Below are 23,519 nucleotides of genomic sequence, written 5' to 3'. Positions count from 1 at the left end.
ATTTTGGATTTTTTAAGTAAATTTTGTCAATTAAAACCAAATTATTTTTACTTTTCCAGAATACAGATTTAGATTTGAACAAAACACTTTTAATAAAGTAAGGCACAATGTCTGATAAGGCAAAATTCACATAGAGGGTTAATATTAGATCACATTCTTTTGTGTGTCCTTGGGGAAAAGAGGAGGTATAGAATTGAAGAAGCTTAAATATTCTTTTTAGAGCATTTACCAATATAAGGTAATATATAAATTTGACACAATAAACCATATCTTATCCTGAAAATAAAATGTAATTGAATCACATTGCTGAATTACATTTATTGTTACAATTGTCTTAAATATCCATATACCTGTAGATATAGATATTTCTAATTCACAAGATTCCAAATACAGAAAATTAAAAAATCAGATAAAAAGTAGTTTTGACTAAAGTAAAAATACATATATTTTTCAATATCCTTTGTTGATACTTTAAAGTCCCAACTTTATGAAAAGTTAAAATACTGGTTATTTAAAATATTTCTCCCATTATACTTTTGTTTCTGATGAACACAAAGTGGGCTCAGAAATGCAACAAACACCAACTGCAGGCACACAGGTCTCTCCATGATTGTTGTAAAGTGATTGCTGAGGTTAATATTCCTTCTTAATAACACTTCAATGGCAACCACTTAAGTTAGTGAAAGGATTCTTTTAAAACATCAGTTGTAGACAGAAAAATTAAGCAACTTGGTAATTTTTTATAGTACCAGCAATAGTGTTGTCATTCTTATCCCAGTTTCTTCCCCTAACTGGAATTTAGAATAAAATAGTTTTATCCAATTTATTCATAGCCAAAGGAAGAAAGTCACTTCTGGTGAATGAAGATAGTCTCTCCAACCATGGCTTTCTAGTATAATGGTAAATAACCTTCATTATACTAACAAAATTTAATATTTATCAGATTAAATACTGTTCCTTATGATAAACTGAGACTGACAAGTGCTAGGTAAAGGTCCAGTAGCACCCAAATCCATACTACCCTGTGAGTATTCAATAATGTATGTTTGTTGCTCGTGAACTGTTATTTTCTATGTCAGTTTTTAGCAAATATGAACCAAGTTGGAACGGAAAAAGAATGGAGATATTTACATGCAAAAATATTAAAAAATACTCCCCCTTTAACCTGGTATTACAAAGACAGTATTTACAAAATATGATATGCCTCATGGCAATAATATCTTTACATGTTATTAATATGAATTAGTTAGGAACTGCTGTCATCCCTTAGTGGCAGCAAATACATTTTCTTTGTAAAATAATATGAACTAGAATATACTTTTTCATTGATTTTATTTCAGGGCCCTAACCCTTATGACTTTAACTTTCTAGACAGTCAGTACACATGATTGGGATTCCCTCTCCAGAAGCCCTAGACTTCATAGACATTAGCCTAGTTCTAGGGGAAGGAATCCTTCAGGATCACAGTCATTTCCCTCAAATCAAATGCAAAGAGTCACTAGGCTGTCATACACAACTTATTAAATGAAAAACACTGGGTCTAGAGAGGAAGATTTAAGGCACATACTTTCTAAGCACAACTGAAGGCACTGATACCTTTAAAAAGATCATGACTATAATAAAAATACAACATTAGATCCCAGTAAATTCATCTGATTAATGCTATACAGTATCGTGCTTAATACGGGAACAGTGAAGGTTAAATACGTCTTTTCTACACAGAGGGAATCAGAACTACGGATTATAGATTATGTTTTCTAAAACCTACACAGCAGCTTTTTTACTATTGTTAAATGCTCAGCACAAATTCAAAGCTGATATTTTGGACTAAATGAGGAGTGATATTTACACTGATGTAATAAAATCTCTACTTGGGATGAGAAGGGAGTCATTTAGGTAAAAATTAGGTTTTTCTAAATAAGTGCAGCTTAACTAATTTTATATACATGTACTGTAACTGATAAGTTCTGACTACAAAGGGTCTTATTTAGAACAACTTTTTATATAAACAGCTACTGCTAAAAGGCTTTACAAGATCAAACTTTATTTGCACTAATTATTTGCTTAATATTTTTTCTTTTTTACATAGTGAAAAGGTAAACATTAACCAAGGGTGTACCACAAATTCCAGGTTAATGAGGTATTACTTTCTCCCTTTGGAAAGAGCAATGTTGGCTCTAAGAAAATCCTATTATTTGTTGGCCCTTAATTATGAAGGGATGTGGATAATCTCCCAATAGCAGAAACTGAATAAATTTAGTGATAAAAGCTTTCAGATGGTAGACAGTGGGCCACTTAGTTTCAATACAATTCAGTATTACATTAAAAAACTTTTTTGGCTCAGGGATTCCCCCTGGGTGTCTGGTGACTTCTCTTTCCTTGCCCTTTGCTGTTTTTAAAGATTTCTTACATTTACTACTCTAGCAATCAGCTTTTTCCTTGACTTCTTTTGTTTAAAATTGGTATTACAATGTTTGGTAGAACTAGTCAGCAGTATTATACTGCACTAGTGTGGACTGCTTTTAACTTTGAATTAACAGAAAAATTTCTCAAATCTGAGGTACAATTTATAATGCAAATCTTTACTTTTCAAATTTGTTAACTGAAGTTCCAAATATCAAGAATTTTAGAGCAAGAGACTCTTTCAGCATACATTTAGAAGTAAAACCTGAAGAGGAATCCTCAGATCTAGTTCACTACACAAATACAGGGCATACTGAGAACCTGGATGCTGCTCCTTAGGTCAGCCAATCCCTGGCACCACCGAAGCAAAATACTCATTAGCTTATCTTTCCATTTCCTAAAATCCTAGCGCTATTTCACCGACAATTTGGTAACACTGAGAGAATTAGATTCTAGGAATAAAGATTACCAAAAATGTTCCATGTACCCATTTCAAGTACAAATATCAGCACTGAGGAATTCCATTCTAAACACATTAATGCTTTGGTAAAGTAGTTTTATCCAGAGAAGTTTTGGTTACTAAAATTGTCCAAGTGGAGCAGTATCAAAAACTTACAAACAAATAACTTAGCAACTAGAGAAACTATCATTTTAAATACATAGTCAGCTATATGACTCTGGAACTGATTATCTAGTTTCTAGATTATCAAGTCCTTTGGAGCTCAATTTCTGGTTAATTTCTATAGTCATCAGTAATCGAAACAGAGAAGGTAGAGAAAAGAAACAAGGAAAAGCCTTACTAGAAATTATTAGCAGCTCTTGTAAAAGGTGAGGTCAGAGGTTAAAAAAAAAAAAAAGATAATAACTAAAATGTGGATTTCAGTACAAGTCACCAAAGAGTTACACACGAATCAGAGATTTTCAGATGTACATATAGAGAAGCATAACAAACATTTAGCTGAAAGACATTTTGCTGTATACTGTGGGATAAATCCACATTACACATTAAAGACCAGAATCTGTTTCTAGGTTGCACCTATTTACATCTGGAAAAGGTCAATCAGTATACTTTCTAGGAAGCTGGCAAGGTTAAGTACTGTATTTACATACCTACTTGTTTAATTCACAAAGATTAATTCTTAGATTACCTAAGCTGTTACTTAGGTCAAACTGGTAATGAATTAGGAAGTAAATTGAGGCATGTAAGCCAGAAAAATTTGGTCCTATTAATTTGCATATTTTACTATGAATACTTTATTTTGTATGAAAATATTTCACGTGTCTTAACTAAGTTACTCACAAGACATTTTGGGTTTGCCACTTAGGCACTGCCTAAGTCACCTTTCATAATTTTGTAGAATGCAGCTTGCCATGGCTCAAATGGAGAAATAAATAAAGACCTTCTATTTCTTCCATTTTATGACATAATCACCCACATACTTCTTTGCTAGGCAGTAGAAAGATACTAGATTACTTCTATAGTCATAGTCAGAAAATTTCTTTAAGTCAAAAGGAAAAAAGAATCTTACTACATTATAACAAGGTGAAGGGATTCACTTTATAGCAGCGTTTCACAACTGCAGTCATGAAACTCTCAGGATGTTTCATGAATTAATAACATATAACAAACAAACTATCCTACAATATATTTTCTACTAAAATAAAATATATATATACATATGACAAAAACCTAACCTATGTACATATCATTATTATATAACAATCTGCTTTTAAGAAATGGTGCCCCAGACATGAATGCCAGAAGTTAGAAAGGAGATCATCTGATGTTCCAATGTGTGTGTGTGTCTTCTTTTTAGGGCCGCACCTATGGAAGATGGAAGTTCCAGGCCAGGAGATGGAGCTGCAGCTGTCTGCCTACACCACAGCCACAGCAATGCTGGATCTGAGCCACATTTGCAATGTACACCACAGCTTGTGACAACCCTGGATCCTTAACCCACTGAGCTAGGCCAGGAATTGAACCCACATCCTCATGGATCCTAGTCGGGTTCTTAACCTGCTGAGCCACCACAGGAACTCCCCAATGTGTTTTTGACATGGGTAATATTTACCAACAAACCATTATGTTATTGCATATTAATCATCTAATGACTGCTAACGTGTGCTATGTATTTTATTTTATAATATCACTTATAGTTGTACTATTACTCGACTTTTATTGTATACTAAATTAGTTAATAAAAATTTGGTCATTTCTACCAGCAACTTGTGAAACCATTTTCCTCTTATACTTTAAGGGTAAATTTAATACATTTTAAATATTTTATCAATATATTATTTTCAAAAAGCACTCCATGGTTAAACTTATTTTGGAAACTGTTTTACTGTGTAAAAACACGACTGTTACACCCAGTTTAATTTTGCTTGCTGTAATCTTTCTCTAGTTTTTCTTTAAGATGTAGAGGAAGTTATAGTTCAGTACATACAAGCAAAGGAGTTATACTCAACACTAACACTAAAAGTTTAAAACCATTTTCCCATTCCTTTAATGCAAACTATAAGGTAGCTTTCCTATCTTATATCTCTTTTCTGTTAAAAGAAATCTGACAGATTTTTCCATCAAAAACTATTATTCTGTCTTATGATGAACAGGGTGATCAAGACTGTGGCCTCCCCATTAAGTATACAAGTGATTTGTTTATAGAAAATTAAACAAAAAGTGAAGTTAAGGTGGCCATAAGCTCAGACGTCAGGTATACAACTGTTTACCTAGTTCTGCTAAAGCATATTTCAAAGTATTCTGCATAGTATGTCAGGTTATAGGCTGCTCTGGTATCATTTCTTGAATAAATTTCTAAATCCTTGTTATGATTAAGGCACTATTACAGTCATTGCTGGATTATATAAGGATAACAATAATCATCTAGAACAAAGGAGCAGAACTGAAGAGTTAAAATCCCATGTAAAATTATATCCCTTACTTTACCAGTCAGTAGGTGAGAAAGGTTTTGGTCCTATATAACCACCTGTGAACTTATCTGAACTCTGAAATCTAGACCTATGGGCAGTACAGGAAAAGAGGGCTAATCCTGTTTAGCGTTCAATCTAAATTCAAAGACAACTCTGGTAAAAATTACAGGTTTGATCATTTCTTTCTTCTTCTCAACAGTTACAAGTTACACCGCTCACGGTTTATTCCATTCCGTGGTGTGACTCATGCAAAACTTGAGTGAAAACTGCAACCAGCCAAATTTGAAACTACCATTCAGAGTGAATTATAACCAAAGAATTCAAACATGGAACTGGATTCATTCCCGCTGAATGGCTAGAAACACAAAATCTTTTATACCATCTTCAACTGTGCAGTGGACATTCAAAATGAAGATAAGGTTTCTAGTGAACTTCAGAGTCTATTCTCTTTTCTGACCACCTCTGTTCAGTATTTAGTGTTTCGCCCCACCCTGCACCCTTTTCAACCAAGAAGAACTTTCTGCATTCTGTGTGCAGCAACACTAGCTTCATCTTCCGAATCAGATTCACTCTGGGATGTGGAGCTGTGAGAGGCAGAACTGCAAGGGGACGAGCACTCTGGTGAACACAAGTAGTGCATTAGGGGGAGGCGGTACTTCCCACAGAAGTCCACAAATTTAATTTGTCTGACGCAGCAATCAAAGTAGACTCCTGGAGAGAGGAAGGAATAAGTACAAAGTAACCATTACAAAGCAAGGAGCCACAATTTCTTTTTCAATCCTTTCTCAATTTCTTTATTCTGAAGAAATGTGTTATACAGTCTTCTCTTCTGAGAATCTTAAGCAGAAGCAGTAGCTGCTTTCATAGCTGTTTATGGAAATACTAGAAAGTCCTAAGGATGGCAATTTGACTACAAAGAAAAGCCCAGGAGATTTACCTTAAAGGGAGCTGGCATTAACAGGACACTGTTTACCTAGCTTGTTGTCTCTGGGTGACTTGGTGAACAGTGGCTGATGGAGAGGTTATAGGATACCTAAAGTGCCCTTTCTTCATCCCCCAAGCCACTCCTTGGTACTACCTACAGTCAAGAAACTTTAAAAAATACAAAACTCCTTCAATAATTATTTTAAAGAATTAGTTGTTATACACAAAATTTGCAGAAAGATTAGACCACTCTTGGTACCCTGTTTTTATGTATTGGGCAAGAAAAATTAAAAGTAACAAAATGTCACCTTACATTTCCACAGACTAAATCTACAGTTTCGAAGCTGTTTCACTAATGATCTCACTTGACTTTCATATAATTATATATTGCTAGGCAGACTGAAACTACTATTCAGCTCTTCTGATTCCTAATTTAGTGCTCCTGAACTACGGCCCTTCAGCTAAGTAAAAATACAGCTAAAGATGAAAGGAAAGCAGAAGCTGCTGTGCTGTGGGCTTCTAGCTGCTCCGACTACTAGAAACTGCACATTTTTAACCCACGAAGGCTGTCAGAATGGTTGCAGTATAACTGGAACCAACCACTCTGTGTGTATCAAATAAGGGACCAAGTAAAAGATGTAGTCCAAGCAAAGGAGCAACAATTTTTTTCCTATTTATTTTCTGTTACTTCTCCATTAACTTTCTAATTTTCTGATACCATGGTTAGTATAATTCATACTTTAAAAAAGGAAATTCATGGCATGTTAATTTGAACAAATCAGGGAAGCAGACAAATTCAATAAATTAATCAATACTAACAATAACCCCCCCAAAATGTGTTAGCTTTCTAAAAACAGATGCAAGTAATAAAATAAAACATTACAGAATTACCATGAGCTAAAAAAATAGTACTATACTATCTTGTCATTTGTAAGATTTCAGATTATGCGAAGACAAAATATCTCACAAAATATAAAATTACTTTTGTTTAACTTAAGAGTTCAATAACTAAAGCGTCTGAAGGAGAAAATATCAATGGTTCATTTCGAATGTTATCACAAATATTAAGCAAACAATTTAAAAGTATTTTTGTTTCTAAGATAAATAACACAGCAGTATACTAAAGAAGCCATTAAGAAATCATTTAAGGGAGAAAAGAGAATTCTTGTAGAGGATTGTATCTAGAAAAAGTCAGATTCAAAGAAGAGACCAGATACAGACTATTAAGCCTGAAAGCCTGGTGTGAGTGTTGTCTTTTGCCACTGTTAAAGCCAACTTCAGAAAGGAGAACCCACAGGGAAAATCTTAAGCACTTCCAACTTTGGGCGCAGCCTCTACTTCAAAGAGTAAGTGGCCAGAAATGGCCCAGAGTAGTCATTTTCCTTTTTTAAATTAGTAGTATCTTTTTTATCTTTTATTATTCTTTAAGAAACTTATATCATCTTCTCTTTAACCTTAAAATATTTCTTAAGGCATGATGAGACATACAGGGAAAAGCTCAGCTGGCTCTGATCATCATTATGAAGCATCTTCCCAGCACCTACATTTATCCTACAACAGTAAAAACCATTCTGTATCCCAATTAAATTGGATTTTTTAAAAAGTAATCTTTTATGGAGTTCCCGTCGTGGCTCAGTGGTTAATGAACCCGACCAGGAACCATGAGGTTTCAGGTTCGATCCCTGGCCTTGCTCAGTGGGTTAAGGATTTGGCGTTGCTGTGAGCTGTGGTGTAGGGTACAGATGCGGCTCAGATCCCATGTTGCTGTGGCTCTGGTGTAGACCGGTGGCTACAGTTCCGATTAGATCCCGAGCCTGGGAACCTCCATATGCCGTGGGAGCAGCCCAAGAAATGGCAAAAAAAAAAAAAAAAGTAGTCTTTTATGAGGGAGCGAAAATAAAATGACCTGCTATCATTTATGAACTCCCCCCACACACACACCCTGGCACACCAGGCCCTTCATAACTTGGCCTCAATGTATCTTTTACTCTTCTCTCATTACTCCCTTAACTGTATATCTAAGCTAAATTATTACTCATCCAACATTCTGTCCTGTATTTTTTTTTTTTTTTCTGTCTTTTAGGACCACACCCAGGACACATGGAGGTTCCCAGACTAGGGCTCGAACTGGAGCTGTAGCTGCCGGCCTATGCCACAGCCACAGCAACAAGAGGTCTGAGCCACATCTGTGACCCACACCACAGCTCACAGCAATGCCAAATCCTTAACCCACCAAGTGAGGCCAGGGAATGAACCCACATCCTAATGGATACTAGCTGGGATTGTTAACCACTGAGCCACTACGGGAACGCCATGTCCCATATTGTTTTGTTTCCAATTTTACTCTCTCCATCTGCTAATACTTTGTTTTGGGGCCGCCCCTGCAGCCTATGGAAGTTCCCAGGCTAGGGGTCAAATTGGAGCAAAAACTGTCAGCCTACGCCACAGCAACTCAGAGATCCAAGAGGCTCTGTGACCTACACCACAGTTCACAGCAATGCCAAAACTCTGACCTGCTGAGTGAGTCCAGGAATCAAGCCCGCATCCTCATGGATACCAGTCAGATTCGTTTCTGCTGTGCCACAATGGGAACTCCTTGCAAAATTTTCTATCCTCACTCTTACCCTACCAAAATTCAACTCATATGTCAAGAATTGTCTCATTTTTTCCAAATCTAATTAAAAGCACTCCTTCCCTCCCTTGATTCCAATAGTATTTTGGACTCCTACTTTACTCTATCTTACAATATATCATTTCTTTAATTCTCTCCAAATGCTCTAAACTCAAGAAATTTTGAACTGTGAACTTTTTAATATAATATAAAATTCCAGAGTACATTCTGAAACCGGCACACCTTCAGCCTGTTCTCATACAACTTGAATTGTACTCAATGAAGGTACCTGACACTCAACATGGTGCATCTAAGAAAATGTCCTCCCAATAAATATGAAAGGTGGTCAAATATTTTAGAGATTCTTTTAAAGCAATTAAAACTATTTATACTTATTTTGTGTTTCCCCTCATGTTAACTTACCTTATCCTATGACAGTCCAAGACAGGATGAGACTCTCTGGGTATTTTCTTTGTGCATGAATCCTAAAGTACCATGAAAAGAAGAAATAAGAAAGAAGGGAGAGAGGAAAGGAGGAAAGAAGGGAAGGAAGGAGAGAGGAAGGATGGAAGGAACACAGAGGGTGAAATGTCTTATTTTATAGAAAAAGGGTGAAAGGGTAAGGGAAACAGATACAGAGGCTAACTGCCTTTCGCTGAAAGAAGACAGCTAATTAAAACAACACTTGATCATCAATTTAAAGGTAGCTAAATGAACAGGAAACAAGGACACTGAATTAACCTACCTCCACACTTTGGGTTTGGGCAATTGCTGGCTAAACTCAAGTATCTAAGAAGATTCCCAGGAAGATCATAGGGAGTGTACGAAATATTTCGAATTTTAATGGTCCGTGCAGCTAACTCCAGGAGAGTTGGAGGGTCATAGGTTAAATCTCTCACAAAACGAACAACCAGTGGATTTCCACGTAAACTCAATTCTTCCAAATGAATAAGGTTGAGGATCTCTCGAGGCAGGTATGTCAGCAAGTTATTGTGAAGACTGAGGGAACGAAGTGAATGCAACCTGGAACAAATGCAGTACAAAAATCAACAGGAGTAAGCAAGATAACTACTCAGAAAGTTAAGTGAAAAACTCAATTTTCCCCTTAAGAATGAGCAACTAAGATTAAAGTCAGCTGAAATAAAAGTAAACAAAATCGAAGACCAGATTTGTAAATGTCATGAAGGATTTTTGCCCACAGAATCTGAGAGAGTTTAAAATACTTAATTCTGATGGTTAGCTGATATAAATGCTAGATTTTTTTTTCTTTCTTTTTGTCTTTTGTCTTTTCTAGGGCCACACCCATGGCATATGGAAGTTCCCAGGCTAGCGGTCTAATTGGAGCTGTAGCAGCCAGCCTACGCCACAGCCACAGCAACACCAGATCCGAGCCGCATCTGTGACCTACACCGCAGCTCATGGCAAAGCCTGATCCTTAACCCACTGAGTGAGGCCAGGGATCGAACCCGAAACCTCATGGTCCCCAGTCAAATTCGTTAACCACTGAGCCACACCAGGAACTCCCTAAATGCTAGATTTAAGGGGTTTTTTTTTGGGGGGGGGGGAGGGCACGTTTTATCATTCAGATACCCAAAAAAGGAAAGATTTTGAAAGGAAAGATTTTGATCCTTCACATTACCTCACCAGGATAGGAATGCTTCATATCAAATATAAAATAAATAAAATACCATAAGACCTGAGGAAATCTATGCCAAAGAAATATTCTGTTTTTAATTACAGATAAGAGGCTCAACAAACATTTTGAGGAATATATCAGAGCATTTAAAATTAAACAACCCAATTCATGGCAAGCCTCAGAACTTAAATTCTTATATGTATCACTTACTTTGAGAACACTTAATTCTTTTCCACGAATCATGTGGGTGAATGCAGGATAATTTCTAAGTATGGATCTCTGTGTACACATAAACTGCCTGAAAATACTCACTGTGAAAGATGAGGAGGCACACTCTGGATTTTGTTGTCACACAATACCAAGTAATTTAGAGAAGGCAGATTTCCTAATTCTGGTGGAATTTCTTTGATGAAGTTTCCTCCAAGATATAAACACTCTAAACTGCAGAAATAAATGGAAAAAATATAAACAAAAGTTGGACAAGCACCTCACTGTCTTTATTACAAAGAACATATATCATTTATTCATTCAGCAAATGTTTTACTCAGGATTTCTATGTGCTATACAGTCTCTGGTGAAATAATGAAATCTTCAGGAAGCTTATATTATAGGTAAGCAGACAAGACATACTAATGTTAGACAATATTATAAATATAATATTAGTTATAAATACAAAATGAGGCCCCAAATAAGCATAACATGATTAAGATACCAATATAAGCAAGACAATCCATAAATGATGTAGGAGTTTAAAAAGTAGAGCTATAAAAGAAGGACAGAGCAGCTCTGACTGGGAAGGCCTCCCAAAAGTATTGTGACTTCGGCTAGACTATAAATTTAGCCCACACAGGGTAGGAAGGAAGAGGACACTTCAAGTTGGAAGAGAGGTCTTTTATGGATTAATGACTACATCTTTTAACATGTAAGAAGAGAATCCATGTTGAGGAACCTGGAGAGAGATACAGCTGGAGAAAGGCCAAGTTACAGCAACCCTGAACCCTGAGTTCCATGTTGGTGGGCTTGAATTTGATGTTTTACTAGGCAATGTGAAAAGCACTAGCTTTTTTTTTTAAAGAGTGAAAAATGTGGGTTCAGTCTGTATTTCCTTTTTTTTAATTTTTTTTTTTTTTTTTTTTTTTGGCTGCGCTTGCAGCACGTGGAATTTCTTGGGCCAGGGAATGAACCTCCGCCGCAGCAGCGACTGGCGCCAATGCAGTGACGACACCAGATCTTTAACCCACTGCACCACAGGAGAACTCCTGAGGTCTATATTTCTTCTTTGCTCTTATTATAGAAAATGCAGTCTTCAGAGCTAACAAAATAAATTATGTAACACTGACTACTCTTATGAAATTAAAAGTTCCAGATAATTATTTTATTTTCCAATAAGTTAACAACATTTCAGACATAGCATATATTGCACCAAAATGTACTGCCACTCCTTCTGATGACTTCAGAAAGGCTCTCCCCAAAAGATTTTTGTAGGGGATGGGACTGGGGTTAGAGGAACCAGTTCTTACTACATAAATAAAACGTATATACATAAATAAAATGTATACACACAGACATTTCCCATTATTATGTTACTTTTGTCTTCCTGTTAAATTTACTAACTCAGGAGACACTATCATTCTCTTAAGATACTTTTAAATGTAGGGAAAAATGGCCTACTAAACTGTTACCCAAACTTCTAGGGTATGAATTAACTGGGATACTTTTTTTTTTTCTTTTTTTTACAGCTACACTTGTTTTATATGGAAGTTCATGGGCCAGGGGTTAAACTGGAGCTGCAGCTGGGGCCTATGCCACAGCCACAGCAACACCAGTTCTGAGCCACATCTGCAATCTATGCTGCAACATAAAATTCTTAACCCTTTGAGCTGGCCAGGGATCAAACCACATCCTCATAGAGACAATGTTGGGTCCTTAACCCACTGAGTCAGGACAGGAACTCCTAACTGGGGTACTTTTAAAGCTACAAAATCCAGGCCCCACCAGATCTACTAAATCAGAGTTCCAGGGGAAGGACCTCAGAAGTGGCAGATTTCAGGGTACAAGACGTAATGTTAAAAGAAAAAGACACATGCACCCGCATGTTCACTGCAGCACTATTCACAATAGCCGAGACACAGAAACAACCCAAATGTCCATCAACAGACGATTGCGTTTGGAAGATGTGGTATATATACACAATGGAATTCTACTCAGCCATAAAAAAGAACAATATAATGCCATCTGCAGCAGCATGGATGGAACTAGAGACTCTCATACTAAGTGAAATAAGTCAGAAAGACAGATAACATATGATATCACTTATATCTGGAATTTAATATAAGGCACAAATGAATCTTTTCACAGAAAAGAAAATTATGGACTTGGAAAATAGACTTGTGGTTGCTGAGGGGGAGGGAGTAGGATGGTTTGGGAGCTTGGGGTTAATAGATGCAAACTATTGCTTTTGGAATGGATTAGCAATGAGATCCTGCTGTGTAGCACTAAGAACTATGTCTAGTCACTTATGGTGGAGCATGATAATGGGAGAAAAAAGAATGTATACATGTATGTGTAACTGGGTCACCATGTTGCACAATAGAAAAGAAAATTGTACTGGGGAAATAATAAAAAATTAATTAAAAAATAAAATTACTTAAAAAAATCTAATATTAAAAGAAAAAGACAAATTGGGGAGGTCCCGTTGTGGCTCAGTGGAAATGAATCTGACTAGTATCCATGAGGATACAGGTTTGATCCCCGGCCTCATTCACTGGGTTAAGTATCAGGCGTTGCCCTGAGCTGTGGTATAGGTCACAGACGTGGCTCGGATCCTGTGTTGCTGTGGCTGTGGTGCAGGACAGCAGCTACAGCTCCGATCTGACCCCTAGCCTGGGAACCTCCACATGCCGTGGGTGTGGCCTTAAAAAAAAAAAAAAAAAAAAAAGACAAAGTACCCTGCAGAGTTATAGCTAATTACAATCTACAGCAGCATTTAAGAGCACTCCTTAGCCAAGGCCCTGCTAACACTTAACTATCATCACTTTAACTTTTTTCTATTTTTTACTCTTTGCTGGTGTGAAAATGGTGCCATTCTGTGCTTTTAATCTTACCTAATTATTAGTAAAGTTTGGCATCTTTTTATGTTTTGGGCCATTTGTACATTTGCAGAGAATTGCCTGTTCCTGTCCTTTACCCATTTCCTCGTGGATTATATGGCTTTCTCTTTTTAATTTTAGAGCTTTGTTGTTAACAAATGTTAAGCTCTACATAACCTTGCTCCTCTGTGGCCTAGAGCATGGTCTGTTTTTGTTCACATTTTATAAGAACATGTAGCTATTAGGATTGAGCTTGTTAACTGTGCAATTCAAAATTTTTATAGTGTCTCATTATTTCACCTTCTTACTCAGGTGGTTAGTTTCCTATCAGAACCATGGTTTTCCCTCTTCCCTTATAGTTCTGTCAATTTTTGTTATCTTTCTCCTCAAAATATGGAAGCTATACTGAGGATACATTCAAGTTCATGAATGTTAAAACTTCTTATTGTATCATTCCTTAATTCAAACAAAGCATTTCTCTTTCATCTGTTAATCCATTCTGCCTTAAAAATCTATTTCCTCTGATTATCAGTATTACCTACCGGTTTTATTTTTGTTAGTATTTATTTTATTTAATCCTAGCTCCATCATTTACCAGTACAAGAACTTGCGCCAGTTACTTAATCTCATTGTGCCCCAGTTTCCTTTTCATTTTATTATTACTATTATTTTTGGCCATGTCTGCAGCATGCGGAAGTTCCTGGGGCAGGGATCGAACCCAAGCCACAGAAGTGACACCAAATCCTTAAATACTAGGCCACCGGGGAACTCTTTAAAATGGAATAATGTTATTATATATCATAAAGTGCCTTATTAACAAATATGAACTAGGCACCTACCATGTGCCAGGCATCATTTCAGGGAATACAGTGTAAATAAGACCAAGTTCTTGACCTTAAGGAAGCTTACTTACATTTTAGTGAGAGAGTAAGTCAATAAATGTGTGGTGTGTGTGGGTGTGTGTCCATAGCTTTAAGGGTTAAAAAGAAAAATGGAGGAAATCAGATGGTGATGGAAGTGAAACTGTGGTTAGAGTGGTCAGAAGAGGAGATGACACATGAATGAAGATCTGAATGAAATGACTGAGTACAAATTCCTGAGGTGGAAAAAAGCATGGTGTGCTGTGAAAGAGCAACACGGCCAGTATGGGTTCATTGGGTGATAGAGGTGGGAGAGCAGTGGTCAGAGAGTTAGCCTGGAAAGGCCAGATTACAGGGGTTCCAGTCACTTGAGACCTTCACAAGGATTTTCGAATTTTATCCTAGGTAGGAAGGGTTTTTAACAAAGACTAGTGGTGAAACCTGACCTACATTTCAGAACAATCACTTCTCGTTACTGTATGAAAAATAGTGGGGGAAGTGGCAGGGAGAGGCAAGGGCAATGGGAGGAGTAGAACACGAAGACCAGACTGGAGCCTAACGCAATTAAGTTCAGATGTGAAACGACAGAGATTTGCTTGGTACTTCTTTCTCTACCTCTTAATTTTCAATGTACTGAGGTATTTCTATTTTAAGTACAACTTGTGTAAACAGCACACAGCTTGACTGTCGATTATTTACACTCATATTTTCTATTGCCATAGTATATCTCAATGTCTTTCCCTTCAGTCTGCCTTTTGCTGTGTTCATTAAGTTTCCTTTCGTCCCACTCCCCCACTACTGTTTTGAACTGTATATACTACTTCTATTTGAACTGTATATGCTACTTCAATTTCCTGTGCTCTCCTCCTCCCTCCCAAACACACATCAATGCTCCCCCTTGGTCATCTTCACATCATCAAGTAGAATTACTTCTACCTTGGAGTTCCCGTCGTGGCGCAGTGGTTAACGAATCCAACTAGGAACCATGAGGTTGAGGGTTCGGTCCCTGCCCTTGCTCAGTGGGTTAACGATACGGCGTTGCCATGAGCTGTGGTGTAGGTTGCAGACGCGGCTCAGATCCCATGTTGCTGTGGCTCTGGCGTAGGCCGGTGGCTACAGCTCCGATTCGACCCCTAGCCTGGGAACCTCCATATGCCGCGGGAGCAGCCCAAAGAAATAGCAAAAAGACAAAAAATAAATAAATAAATAAAAGAATTACTTCTACCTGATGTGAAAATAAATTAACTTATTCCCAATCAATAATTACTCAGATTCACCAATATTTTTTACCAATTTCTTTGTTCACCACTATTTTCAGCACTTGCTACTTCTTTTAAAGTTCATTTTTCTTGGAGTAATCCTTTAGAAGTTCTTTCAATAAGGACTCAGTTGTTAATCTTTGAGTCCTTTATCTCAGCTGTTTTTATTTTTTTCCCTTCACACTTGAATAAGAGTTTGGCTGGGCAAAAAATTATAGGCTGACAGTTACTTTTCCTTAGCACAATGAAGATACTGCTCTATTACCTTATTACAGCCCATATTGCTATTTTTTTTTTTTTTGGTCTTTTTGCCTTTTCTAGGGCCGCTCCCATGGCATATGGAGGTTCCCAGGCTAGGGGTCTAATCAGAGCTGTAGCCGCTGGCCTACACCACAGCCACAACAACGCCAGACCCCAGCCGGCCCTGTAACCTACATCACAGCTCATGGCAACACCAGATCCTTAACCCACTGAGTGAGGCCAGGGATCCAACCCAAAACCTCATGGTTCCTAGTCAGATTCATTAACCACTGTGCCACGAGAGGAACTCCCAGCCCATACTGCTATTATTCCTTTGTAGGTAATATTTTTTCTTAGTAGCACTTTTAGAGTCTTTTTTTTTCTTTTTCTTTTTTAATGATGATTTTCATTTTTTCCATTATAGCTGGTTTACAGTGTTCTGTCAATTTTCTACTGTATAGCAAGGTGACCCGGTCATACATACATGTATACATTCGTAGGGTCTTTTTTTCTTTATCCTCATTGTTCTAAAGTTTTATTATGATATGTCAAGATATCAGTTTAGAGCACTCTCTTTAATTGTGGGAAATTCTCAGCTACTATTACTTCCTTTTCTTATCTACATTCTCTTTATTCTCTTTCTGGAATTCCCAGCAAACAGCAGTTTTGAACTTCAGGATCTATTTTCCACTCCTCCTAACATTTCTTTCATACTTCCCACTTCTTTATATTTTTGTGCTGCATTCCAGGAGAATGCCTCAGTAAGTTTTAGCTTACTGATTCACTCATCAGCTGACTTCATTCTACCATTCAGCCCACTGAGTTCATAATTACATATTTTTATTTCTAGAAATTCCAATTGGGATTTTCGTAGTTGTCAGTTTTAAAACTTCTTATTCCTGTTTCACTAGTGAATTTCCCTCTTGTACCTCTCTGAAGTTAAGGAACGTATTTTAAAGTCCTTTACAAATGGTCTTATACGTATTTTTCAGATATAATTTCTTCCATTTGCTGACTTTATTATTTGTATTTCATAATCTCAGCCTTCCTTGATATGTGATGATTCGAAAAGCCAATTTGAATCTGAAGTTTTGTCATTTTAAAAACATATTGATATTCTTTTAAAAATTTTTTATTCTGTAATCTTTTCAAGATTGCATTTCTTTCTTTAGATTTATAATGCTAAGTAAAAAAGCAAGCAGAAAACTTTAACCCTTATAGGCTATTTTTTTTTCTTTTAAGGATTTCCTTGAACAAAAATCAATGATCTAGATATAAAATTGAATTCCCCTATATAAAGTGTTTAAAGCACTGATGAAAAAGGTTCCCAGACAGGATTTTTTTTATCTTACAGGTTTTAGATTAAGTTATTGCTCAGTCACTCAGAAATTTCTCTTCTTTAATGATGAGAGTTACTATAATAGAATATAATAGAGTCGAAGAGAATATTTGGGGTCTAAAACAGGAACTTCTCTGGAAAAAGAACAATTTAATGAGACCACTGGGGGAAAAAAATTTATCAAACTTGGAATTCCTTTGGATTCAACAGTTACACAACAACCTGCAATTCAGTCTAACTGAGGGAGAAAAGAAAATAAAGTGAAGAAAGGGGGGAGTGAGTCTGAGAGCAAAAACAAATATTGTTCTTTCTCTATGTTTAAGTCAGGAACCAAGAGAAACCAGTCTCTGATGGTCAGTTACTACTCAATGTCTTCCCTCAGTGTTTTGGAGTTGGTGGGGAAATACACAGATGAAAGGATGCCCAAGCTAAATAGTTACTGCGGCTTTGGCAGAGAAAAATCGGATGTTCTGAAATAGAACTAAGCCCAAGATTTCAAACCATATAAATCTCTCCTGCAACTGATGGGTATTATTAATCAGAGTATACAATTAGCATATTACATTTACATTTTCAGGCTTATTTCTCAAGCTTTGAAACTCAAATAATTCCCAACGTTCTTGTACTTAAAGCCTTTCAATGATTTGTGGGAATTATATTTCTAAAACACACTCTGCTTCCAAACATGCTTTTTTATAAGGAGAAAGGAAACTACTGTTGAATTTAAAGCAAAACTGCAGTATTTAGTAATTCTTGTGTGTGGAACAAGCCTATTTTTTTTTAGTGTTTGACAAATACAAAAAAACTCCAGGAAAATCATTCACAAAATTTAAGAGAGAATTCTTCCTTTCTTTTTTATTTACGGTTAACAGACCAAACTTAAAATTGTTTTATTTAGGGTTAACAGACCAAACTTAAAATTGTTTTATTTAGGGTTAACAGACCAAACTTAAATTCCTTTCCAATCCTTAGGAATACTGAAGTGGGTACCCTTCCCTCCAGGAAGGTCCCTGATCCACTGAAAAAATACATTACAGTTTCAGTGTCAATCAACTTCAACCACAGATATACGCAGGAAATGCTCTGCTTCTCCACCCAAAGAAAAATGACATTAAATATAACAAAAAATATATACATTAATCCTATATTATGGTTGGTAAAAGGGAGACGGAATTAAAGTGAGATAGGTTTGTACACAAAAAGGCAAAAAACAGAAAATAAGAGAAATACAGAAAGATAAAGACCATATATTTGTAGATAAAGAAAGTAGTTTTCTTGAGGTGGCATCTCCACATTATACCATTCCATTTTCAAATACCACAGGCTTTTAAAGTACATTATATATTCAAAGTAGAAGCACAAATGAAGGAATCATCTCTTGGTACTTGCCCCAGACTAAGGCATTAAAAGATAGAAGTCAGCAGGAAGAAGTTGAGAGCCAAAAAAAAAACTCAGTATGCCTAAATGGGGAAAAGAGTTTTTATTTAAACTTTATTGCATTCTATTTATCATCTGGTTGAGTGATTTCTTTTGTAAGATATCAACCTATTGCACACTAGCTTCAAAACACTCCAGAACATTAATATTTAGCTTTTAATTCTAACAAAATGTTCACATCTTTAATTTCTAAAACCACATCAAGCAGATAGTGAGAGAGGGGTCATGAACAGAAAAACAAAGGCATTACTTGAGACGAAAAGATTGTGGGGAATGGTACCAATAAAACTCACTTGTGCTTAAACATACTTTCCAAATGTCTAGCATCCTGGATGCCAAAGAACTTTTGTTCTCCTAAACAAAGTCCACTACCCATTGGGTGATAAGTTAGTAAGTTCTTCCTCAGTTAATGTCTGAGCTAGTTGAGTGGAATAAAAAGTAAGTTCAGAAAAAGAAATAGGTCAAAATATGAATTACACCTACTTTTTCAACATTATAAAAAACAAAATCAAGTTTGTCCATATACTAGCCAAACAGTTATTATACCTAATTGTTGAAGAAGAACCTAATATTTTGATGGAAAGAATCAATATCCACAACCTCATGATTCACACCAAGCCTAATTTACTCCAGGGCAATGAAGTTGATCATAAAAATAAGATTTTCACCATCTACTTATTTGTTATACCCCAAAATCACCTTTCAGAAACTATTTTTAAAAATTCTGCCACTAAGGAAAAGGATCAACAAAGTACAGAAGACATACATGAAGACACCCTGCTAAATCTGGAGAGATCAAATACGCCAATTAAGCTAGGAGTATTTATTTGTTATTTCCTCCTGGAATGATGGAGGGTGGGGAGAAAAGGGATATATCCGGCATTATTTTTTTATTTTATTTTATTTTTTGTCTTTTTAAGGCCACACGCACAGCATATGGAAGTTTCCAGGCTAGGGGTTGAATTGGAGCTGTAGTTGCCAGCATATGCCACAGCCAGAGCAACAAGGAATGTGAGCCACGTGTGTGACCTACACCATGGCTCATGGTAAAGCCGGATCCTCAACCCACTGAGCGAGACCAGGGATCGAACCTGCATCCTCATGTATACTAGCCATGTAAGTTATTGCGGAGCCACAACGGGAACTCCTGTATTATTTTTTCAATTGCTGTTCAAGAGCGTAAATGTATTCCTAATGTCCAAAACCACCACTCTTGGTTTTAAAAGCAATATGGCAGGGAGACCCCTGGTGGCCTAACTGTTAAGGATTCAATATGTCAGTGCTGTAGCCTGGGTTTGATTCCTGGCCTAGGAACTTGTGAGTGTGCAGCCAAAAAAAAAAAAAGGCAATATGGCATAGTATACAAGATACATGTTAGCAATGAGGTCTGGGGATTCATCTATATTCTAAGAGAGGATAGTGTTCTTGGGCAGATTCCTTGGGATTTGAGTGACTGAACCGCCACCGCTACATTTTGGAAGCTGAGAAGCATTATTTCATAGTAAGCAACCTTTGAGGGTTGAAACATGAATCTTACTGTCACTATCTGGCCTCAAGCAAGCCACTGACACTAAATCTCGGTTTCTTCACCTGTAAAAATAAGGGGTGTATCAGGCCCATTGCCTAAGCTGTTTCCTCTTCTACGAGGATATTTCTACATGACCCTTTTAAGCCTACATTCAGCTAGAGTTTATATTTGGAGCATATAACCTAAACCTTTACTGATTCTTATCAGCAAAGAGAAATGGAGCACACAACTGAAAAATTAAAACACTGACATAAAAGAGCCTACACACAATTAGAGACAAAGGTACAAGGTCCCCCAAAAATTCAGGTCAATCACGAAAATGGCTTTAGCCTGATCACATATGCAACAGAAGTCAGAAGAATTATGTTCTAGCCCTTCTGTCACTTGTGTCACTGTCATGGGTTGGGAGTCAGAGGTCCCACAGGTCAAATCCATTTCTACCACTCACTGGCTCTGTGATCTTATGACCTTGCCTCTCAGGGCCTCGGTTTCTTACTCTCATCTCACAGAGTCATTGTGAGAATTAAAAAGCATATTTAAAGGACGTACGACAGGGCCTACTGCAGTGTAAGTATTCAATACATGGAGTTCTTGCCTACCTTCCTCCTCATGTGGTGGAAATAACCTTTGTTCTAATATTAGTATATTAAACAAATTCAAATGACAATGTTGGAATTACATAACATCAAAATTAGAGGGAACCAAGGCCTGACAATGTAACATCTAAATCTCTCTCCAACTCTTCTATTTCTTTCTATCTCTTCTAGCATCACTCTGATATAAACCACCATCATCTCTCATTCTACTAGGGTAGCCTCCTTCCAGCCAACCATCACAATCTCTTCTCATCTCTCCACCCTTCCTCACTCCATTCCTGTACAGCAACAAGACAGAGGTGCTTTCTTCTTCTTCTTGGCTGCACCTGCAGCACATGGAAGTTCCTGGGCCAGGGACTGAATCCAAGCTGCAGCTGCAACCTACCCCACAGCTGCGGCAACACCAGATCCTTAACCCACTATGCCACAGCAGGAACTTCCAGATGTGCTTTTTTAAAAACTCTTCCATGTGTACTTAGAATGAAATCAAAACTTTACCATGGCCTTCATGATATGACATGGCTTGAGATCTAGTCCGAAAATTCTATTTTCCACTTTCCCTCTAGGTCACTTCCTCACTATGATCTAGTAAAATATCTTCTTTTAAGTATTTTGGCCTTCGGTCCCTGCCTCTGGACTTTCACACACACTGTTCCTTCTGGACTGATCGCATCCCACCTTCTCCTGGTTAATTCTTACTCTTCCTTTAAAAGCTCAATTCAAATGTTATTTGCTCAAATACCAAACTAAGTTACTTTGTTTTAAGGTACTCTGTGCTTCTTCACAGAACGTATAACTACTGTAATGAAATAATGAAGTTTACAGTCAGGTGTTTAATGTCTCCTCTGTTTGAAATTATCCATGAGGGCATAATCCTACTCACCACTGTATCCCCAGCACCTAGGACAGTGCCTGACACAGGGTAGGTGCTCAAAAATCTGTTGGTGAGTAACAAAGGGGCATCTTGTCCAAATGCCTCATTTTGCTTATCAGGAAACTGTAGTCAGGGTATGCTAAGCGACTTGTCTAAGACTGGGGCACCAACAGTTGTTATTCTTAGGTCAATTTCTTTTCACTGCACTTAACTCAGGTCCTTTCAATTCTAATATTCTGTTATCTTGGAAAATTCAATAAAGAGATGGAAGATACTTTTTTTTCATTTTGGACAATACACTTCCTCGTACTTTATTTCTCCCCTGCAGGGCACCTTTAGGAGACTTTTGTTATCCTGCATTCCTGCTTCCGTCTTCCATTTAATTCAACATACATTTAGTGACTAATCTAGCAGATGAGGCGGACCTGTAAACAAGGAATTATAATCAATAAGGTAAGTGCAGCGGTAGGATGAATGGTTCCCAAGAAGTACAGTTTAGACAATTATTAATTGTTGTCCAGGAAGTAGTAACAGAAGGAAACAAACAACAAAAAATGACCCTCAAAACAGGTTTTAAGGATGAGCAGGGGTCTGTCCAGTGCAAGCAACATTCTAGGCAAAAGGAACAACAATGTACAGAGGCACTGTATCCATTCAACACACATTTAGTGAGAGCCTACAAGCTGCTGGTAAAGTGCACACCTCACTGAATTCCACAAATAGTATTGCTGGTATTGCCAAGGAGAAGACAGAGTAGGTAACGCAGTGGCAAGCAGGGATCAGATCAGAGTTCCTTTGTATGTCACTTTACAGGACATAAACTTTGATCTACAGGCATGGAAAACCACCCAAGACTCCGGAGCAATTAAGTGACAACCTCAGATTTACATATGTTTGAGTATATGCTCAGTTCAGATCACTTCCAGTGACCCCAGAAAAACAGAAAAAATATCTCGAAAATCTGCACAGCGCAAACACAACAAACCAAACGCTGTCACACCCATGATCCTATCAGCTCCTCAGTACAACTCACTGAGTTGGCAGGGCAGCCAAAGAGTTCAAGAGCCTGGACTGAGAGAGTTACGTGACAACCAACGGGCGCCAAGACCAGGCGCAGGGCCCCGGAACTACCGGGGCCTCGGGACACCCACCCTCGACCCTGTGCTGGGGCCTCCCTACTCTCGGGCAGGCCGGCACCCGCTCACCTCCTCAAATTTTCGATCTCAGCCGGGATGCTCTGAAGCTGGTTGCCGCCAAGGCTGAGGGTCTGCAGCGCACGCAGCTCCAGCACCGAGGTGGGCACCTCCTGGAAACAGTTCCCGCTGAGGTTGAGCACCTGGAGGCTGCGGCAGAGCGGCGACTGGGCCAGGCCCTTGGGCAGCGCGCCGGGCCCGCCGAGACGGTTATTCTTGGCCAGCAGCGTGCGCAGGCCGCTCAGCGCTAGCAGCTCCGGCCCCAGCGCGGTCAACGCGTTGCCGCTCACGTCTAACAGTTGGAGGTGCGGGAAGCCGCTGCCCAGCGCCCGCGGCAGCGACACCAGACGGTTGTGCGGCAGCAGCAGCCGTAGCAGCGCCTCCCGCGTTCCGCGCCGCTCCTCGCCCCGCGCCTCCAACTCCGACTCCAGCGTCTCGGGAGAAACGCTGAGGCGGGACAAGTTCAGCTCGGCCTCCCCGGCCGTGGCCACCGGCGCTCCGGCCTCCTGCATCCCGGCCACCGCGTCGCGCAGAGCGCGACCCACAGGCCGGGAGCTCCGCGGCGCCCCGGAACCTGAACCGAGGGCTGCGTCGGAAGT

General features: G+C 38.1%; 1 protein-coding gene across 5 annotated transcripts; it reads right to left on the bottom strand.

The window, feature by feature from the left end:
• Positions 1-67: 67 nt before the first annotated feature.
• On the bottom strand, positions 68-23,519 carry LRRC58 (leucine rich repeat containing 58). Of its 5 annotated transcripts, none has more exons than XM_021070308.2 (4): positions 22,933-23,519; positions 10,818-10,946; positions 9,615-9,892; positions 68-6,045 (listed from the first exon to the last, which is right to left on the bottom strand). In XM_021070308.2, the coding sequence occupies exons 1-4, from the start codon at positions 23,430-23,432 to the stop codon at positions 5,837-5,839; spliced, it is 1,116 nt and encodes a 371-aa protein (XP_020925967.1). In that variant the 5' UTR covers positions 23,433-23,519; the 3' UTR covers positions 68-5,836. The 5 variants fall into 5 exon arrangements, 1 of the variants encoding a protein (XP_020925967.1); XR_014824779.1 differs by having other exon boundaries at positions 2,448-6,045; positions 9,293-9,892; XR_014824777.1 differs by having other exon boundaries at positions 5,498-7,975; positions 8,514-9,892.

The sequence above is a fragment of the Sus scrofa genome, chromosome 13 (genome assembly GCF_054392235.1).
Source record: "Sus scrofa isolate SSC_HxYL_T2T_F1_AM1 chromosome 13, Sscrofa_HxYL_maternal_Yorkshire_Landrace_v2.0, whole genome shotgun sequence".
Taxonomy (NCBI): domain Eukaryota; kingdom Metazoa; phylum Chordata; class Mammalia; order Artiodactyla; family Suidae; genus Sus; species Sus scrofa.
This window is presented reverse-complemented; position numbering and strand designations above follow the sequence as displayed.

Coding starts and splice junctions, on each gene's coding strand:
- LRRC58 (XM_021070308.2), bottom strand. CDS start 23,432: ATGCAGGAGGCCGGAGCGCCGGTGGCCACGGCCGGGGAGGCCGAGCTG. Junction 10,947..22,932: donor GAGATCGAAAATTTGAGGAG/GTGAGCGGGTGC, acceptor TTATTTCTGCAG/TTTAGAGTGTTTATATCTTG. Junction 9,893..10,817: donor GTGCCTCCTCATCTTTCACA/GTGAGTATTTTC, acceptor CATTTGTTCCAG/GTTGCATTCACTTCGTTCCC.